The 6,163-nt window shown below is 46.7% G+C and overlaps 1 protein-coding gene across 1 annotated transcript; it reads left to right on the top strand.

The window, feature by feature from the left end:
• The first annotated feature begins 2,078 nt into the window (after positions 1-2,078).
• On the top strand, positions 2,079-5,798 carry LOC147044141 (transcription factor Sox-9-B-like). The gene is made up of 3 exons (XM_085933715.1): positions 2,079-2,743; positions 2,953-3,200; positions 3,710-5,798. The coding sequence occupies exons 1-3, from the start codon at positions 2,316-2,318 to the stop codon at positions 4,468-4,470; spliced, it is 1,437 nt and encodes a 478-aa protein (XP_085789841.1). The 5' UTR covers positions 2,079-2,315; the 3' UTR covers positions 4,471-5,798.
• Positions 5,799-6,163: the final 365 nt, after the last annotated feature.

Raw genomic sequence — 6,163 nt, 5'->3', positions numbered from 1 at the left:
GCCCCCTAGAACTTAACCAAGCTAGCTAGTGTTTAGGGGCTAACTTTAGCCTGGGTCGTTCCATTAGATTTTTGGTAAGGCATTTACTTTTAGGTAAGGGGAGTTTGAAATGATATAAAAGCATTCAGAGATCATAGTTATGAAAACAGTGTGTTCTGAAACGTTTTGCTCTAGGAGCATACGTTCTCCTCAGTGCTACTTGCAAAGCCGCTCGGGGCTGTTTTGCGGCTCACTCGGGGATATCAATGAAGTGTGAGAGAATCATCCGAGACTGCGAGCCCCCCCCCCCCTTTAGTGTCAAGCCCTTGATAAGTCTCTTTTAAACTTTACCCTTCGTAAACCGCTGTGTGTCAACAACTGCCCGTGGCCCAGGCGCTGTGATCTGGTTCGGCAAACGGCCCATCCGTTGCCGGTGTTTGCCGAACCAGATCACAGCGCTGGATTCCCTGGAGACAAAATGTGTTTCCATCGCACCGGATGGTGGGGAAACGGTGATATTAGGCGGGAGATGAATCCAAATGTCGTCAGCGTTTCCTAATATGTGTGCACGCCATGTCTGCAGCGCTCGGCGAAGTTAGGGGAAAGTCTCGGACAGGTGTGATGTCGGTTCAGGTGGTATCGCACTCAACTCTTCTCTGCTGGCAGACTGTTTGCGGTTTGGATTGTAGAAAGCAAACTTGAGTGGCATTTTCCTATTGGATGTGCCAAAAAATAAAAGAAATCACAGGAGCAGATAGTGCCGATTGATCGTAAAATCAATCTGGATTCATTCTTACGGTCAGCGTGTATTACTCTGTTCATCGTGACCTGTTTTTCCATTGAAAATAATTTCAAACTATAATGAAATTAGCACTAAATAAAAACACAGATTTGTGATGCTGTCATTGCTTGAAAGGGTGCAGACGAAAAATTTGAGCAATGCCCACATTTGAGGGTCTGGCGGTGGACTTGAAGGTCTTCAATGGAATCTCAGTGAGCTGGGAGAGGTGGAAGACATGATTTGCCAGTTTACCCTCAATGTTTGCCTCAACATTTTAACGCCAGGGCTTGAAGTGGAGCTGAGAAGTTTCCCAAGACCCGCTCGGTCCCGCGGCGGGCCCCGTGCTCCCGGCCTGTTCGGACTACCCCTCCCCTCCCCTAGCGGTGGGCTGTGAGGCTTCAGGGGAGGCTCAATTCCCCCCCGAGGGTCGAGAACGGGCCGCCGTCGCCCCTCTGATGTGCTCATGTTTGCCATCGGTGGCTTTGCCTCGTCGACGTGTTGACGCTGCCGCCTCGCAACAGGACGGCTCACGTGTTGGCACAGCAAAGTTACTTTTTCTCTCCTCAAAATGATTTTAATCTTACAATATTTCAGTCCCTCAAAACTATTTCATTTTCATTATATTGTCAGTTTTTCTCATCTTCTGACTCATAAATGCACAATTTGACTTTTTTATTTATACTACATAGGTATTGTAACCAATGTACTGTTTCCTTAATGGCAAAACTTGCACGCTTGACCAATTATTCTGAAGTTGGCATGCAGTAAGAGGAAAGAGGGGGGAAAAAAGCTTTATGTTCATCTCTGTTCGGTTGCTTTCATTGCTTCAGTTTATTTGCGTTTCTGAACAGTTGTCGCCCCCTATTGGTCACTATGAGATTGCACCCAGTGACAGCTCCGCTCCAACTGCTTGGTCTGCATGCATGCATGCATGCACTCAACTTTTATCCACAATCATTTATGTTGTAGTTGCGCTGACAATTAAATATGTAGATAAAATATGTAGACAGAATTCCAATAAGATTCCAGTAAGATTCCAAAATGTGGGAGTAAATTGGACTTCAATCGAGTATTTTGCAAGAAAAAAAAAAATGTTCGACCTCCATAATTCATTAATGACGTTTGTCAAATAAAAATACCATTTTCTCATTTCATTTTAAAGTTGAATGTAAAAGACAACCTTGGGTGTATATGAGTTTTCTCTGCAAAACGCTGTCGGGAGTCGGAGTTTCGTCCCCGCCTACCAGCCCCCCCTTTTGCAATCACTTCCTGGCCCTTCAAATAAATTCTGCGCTCCTCACAACTTGCAAGAGTCGCTCCGTGAGTCACGTTTCCCAAAGTTGAGGAGTAGAAATCACACTTCGCCCTCCTTGCAAACCCCAAAAGGACCGATTTGCTTATCTGGGAACTTTTGATTTTGCCGTCAGTGCAAGCAGGAGGAGAGCGCGCGCCTTCGCCGGCAGGCTGTCATTGCGCTCTTTTGGAGCTCCGTGCGTGTGGATTCGCACTTTTTCTTACTTTTTTTTTTTTTTGTGCCGCTCGCCACTTGTTTCGCATGAATCTCCTCGACCCTTACCTGAAAATGAGCGAAGAACAGGACAAGTGTCTTTCCGACGCGCCCAGTCCCAGCATGTCCGATGACTCGGCCGGCTCGCCATGTCCGTCTGGCTCCGGCTCGGACACGGAGAACACTCGGCCGTCCGACATGCACCTCTTGCACGGCGCCGATTACAAGAAGGAGGGTGAAGAGGAGAAATTTCCCGTGTGCATTCGAGACGCCGTGTCCCAGGTACTTAAAGGCTACGATTGGACATTGGTGCCTATGCCGGTGCGCGTCAACGGTTCTAGTAAGAACAAACCGCACGTCAAGAGACCCATGAACGCGTTCATGGTTTGGGCTCAGGCTGCACGTCGGAAGCTGGCCGATCAATACCCGCACCTGCACAACGCGGAGCTCAGCAAAACTCTGGGAAAACTTTGGAGGTACGTCCGCGCTCTCTTTTGTTTGTTTGTTTTACGCATAGTTTTGCGCAACCAAGTAGACAACATGCATGCTTGAAAAAAAAACTTTTTGCGACCTTTTATCATACATCTCAGCACGCATAGACAATTTTTATTTCATTATTATTATCATTCTGGCGTTTCTGTTGCATGATTCCAGTGCGTAAAAATGCACGCGTTCTCCCCCGCAGGCTGCTCAACGAGGCCGAAAAGAGGCCGTTTGTGGAGGAGGCTGAGCGCCTCAGGGTGCAGCACAAAAAGGACCACCCGGACTACAAGTATCAGCCCAGGCGGAGAAAGTCGGTGAAGAACGGCCAGAACGAGCCAGAGGACGGCGAGCAGACGCACATCTCGCCCAACGCCATCTTCAAGGCTCTGCAGCAGGCAGACTCGCCCGCCTCCAGCATGGGCGACATACATTCCCCCGGAGAGCACTCGGGTAAATGAGAAACACATTCACATCGTAACCTGGAGTCTTTTATTCTTGCGTTGGGACACAAAGGGAATGTTTTTTTTTTTCTCTCTTCAGACTTTTACATGCTAAAATTTAAATGCTGGTGTTGGCAGGACACACAAATTACAAAATTATGTGTAGATGTTCTTTAGTTAGGACAAAAAGAATAGTAGCTAGCTCTATGGGCCAAAATCAGGGCTGAGTGTGAAATGATACAGTGTAAAGTTTTGGCTGGATAAAGTTTGCAGCTAATCGGAATTGCTTGGATATTTTTTTTAAAAAGTGAAAAAATATGCTTAAATGTTGTAGAGAAGAGTAAGAAAATTGGTGTATTAATATTGGAGCTAGATTAGGATGTTAAATTTTTAGAAATGTCTTACAGATGATTTGATTTCATTTTTATCAGCAAAAACTGACATGCTGAAAGGTCACATAAACAACAGTAAGTCCAAGGCATCACCCTAAGAAGCTAACTATCCTTTCCCTTCCACCAGGTCAGTCTCAGGGCCCACCCACTCCCCCAACCACCCCGAAAACAGACCTCCCCAAGTCAGACCTGAAGCGCGAGGGACGCCCGATTCCGGAGGGTCCCGGCCGCCAGCTCAATATCGACTTTGGCGCTGTCGACATCGGCGAGCTCAGCAGCGATGTCATCTCCAACATGGGCAGCTTCGACGTGGACGAGTTCGACCAGTACCTGCCGCCCCACAGCCAGGCGGCGGTGGTGGCCGCCGCCGCCGCCCAAGGGGGCTACAGCGGGGGCTACGGCGTGGGCGGCTCCTCGGTGGCCTCCCCGGCGAGTGCCGTTGGGGCCTGGATGTCCAAGCAGCAGCACTCTCTTAGCACCCTGGGGGGCTCTGCGGCAGGGGAGCAGGCTCAACAGCGAGCCACTCAGATCAAGACGGAGCAACTGAGCCCGAGTCACTACGGCGAGCAACAGCAGCAGGGCGGGTGCTCCCCCCAACACGTAGCCTACGGCTCCTTTAGCCTGCAGCACTACAGCGCTTCCTCGTACCCACCCATCACCAGGGCCCATTATGACTACTCGGAGCACCAGGCGAGCGCCTACTACACTCACTCGTCCGCTTCGGGCCAAGGCTCCGGCCTCTACTCCAACTTCAGCTACATGAGCCCCAGCCACAGGCCCATGTACACCCCCATCGCCGACAACGCCGGGGTGCCCTCGGTGCCGCCCACCCACAGTCCCCAGCACTGGGAGCAGCAGCCCATTTACACCCAACTGTCCCGGCCGTGAAGTCTCAACTCCGTCCTTGAAAACACCACATTGAATTTTTTTTTTTTTGATTTCCTAGTTGTATCTCTCTGGGGTCACTGATTGTGTAGTGCTACATTCACCTGACTGTGGTGCAGGCGGTGTCTATCCTGTTCCCCGTGCTGTGACTAGTCCGGGGTGTAGTCCGCCTGGGAAGGCTCTAGTTTGACCCTGAAAAGGACAAGCAGTATAGAACATGGATGTGTGAATGGATGGATGAGTGTCTCTCTCTGGATTGGCTCCCGACAGTGCCTTTTTGTAACGCTTGGAACGGTGATTATATTTTTCTAGATATAATACAAGAATAAATCCTCCGTGAGGACATAGTGCTTTGGAATATTTTAGTATGTACTGTGTATGTGTTCTGCTCTTCAGCTAATCCGTGCCATCCATCCGTTGGAAATGTCTTAAAAGAGCAGGAATGCCAAGTAAAATGGGGAGAAAAAAAAAAGCACACTCTGTGGCCTTGCTTCCGTTTTTGTTTTTTTGGGGTTGATGACTGAGTTTTTTTTTTTTCTACTGTACATATTTTTATTCCAATGGAGGACTGAGTGGCGCAGGCCAAGTCAGACATGTGGGGAGGGGGAAATATGATGTTTATTTATATTCTGAGCATTTGGCCTTTTTTATAGCAGCTCTCAGAGTTTTTTTTTTTCGACTTTTATGACGGGTTCGCAGTATGACAGGTCGTAGTTTGACGGGTGTTAGGTTGCGCTCGAAACCCGTGCTCTTTTCGGCTTCCGTCTGCCTTGATGCCACTGGTGCCTGCGGAGCCGCGGGCGGGAGGCTCCGTCCACTGGTATTCCCACTTCCTGCTCTCAGCAGCCAGCAGGTCTGAGCCCCGGCACGCGCTTCTCTCCTCCCGGCAACGCCTTCTCTAACCTCTCTTAATTTATTCTTTAGCATTAATTTTATTGGAAAATTAACTTTTTTGTTTGTCGCAATTATCTTCGGAGTTCAGAGGCTCGTCGAGCAGAGTAGATTGCTGTCTTTTTTTTTTTGTGGTACGAATGTGTTTATTTATCATTTGTAAATGTTATCATTTGATTCCGTGTGTGTACAGATTATTCGAGTCAAACTGGAACTTGTTTTGTTTTCTCACTGTTGTTTGAGGCTATTTTGTGGAAAAAAAAATGTTGCTGGAATGGACTTTTTTTTGTCTTTTGAGATTCGTGTTCCGTTTATATTCTGTATCATTAGTCCTGATTTGTGTCATCTCTTACCGCAGTCTCCTTTTAGGTAAACATGGCGTTGTCTTAAAAAAAAAAAGCATATCTTTTTTTTGTATCATATTGTTTGCAATAAAAACAAAACACTGTAAACTGTTATTGCCGGCTTTTCTTTTCAGTTATTGCTACTAAAGTCTCCCAAGAGTTTTCTTAACACTTGATTTATGCATTAGTAACTAAAAGTTAAAAATCATATTTTTGGGTAAGAATTGTTTAATACATCTGGTAGTCACCACAAAAACATAAAATACATATTTGATACATGTTACCAATATTTTTGAAAAAAAAATACATTAGCAAAATGTGACTGTTTATCAAAATAGACAATACAATTATTTATAATGCGTCATTTAAAGGTTGATTTTGACTGTCTTAAATTATGCAATAATTTCTGGAGATACGTACAGTAGCTACTGCAGATATTAGCTTTAGCTTAGCATCATTAA

The sequence above is a fragment of the Syngnathus leptorhynchus genome, chromosome 16 (genome assembly GCF_054491065.1).
Source record: "Syngnathus leptorhynchus isolate UIUO chromosome 16, UIUO_Slep, whole genome shotgun sequence".
Taxonomy (NCBI): Eukaryota; Metazoa; Chordata; class Actinopteri; order Syngnathiformes; family Syngnathidae; genus Syngnathus; species Syngnathus leptorhynchus.
Note: the sequence above shows the minus strand (reverse complement) of the source record. Positions and strands in the feature narration are given on the sequence as shown.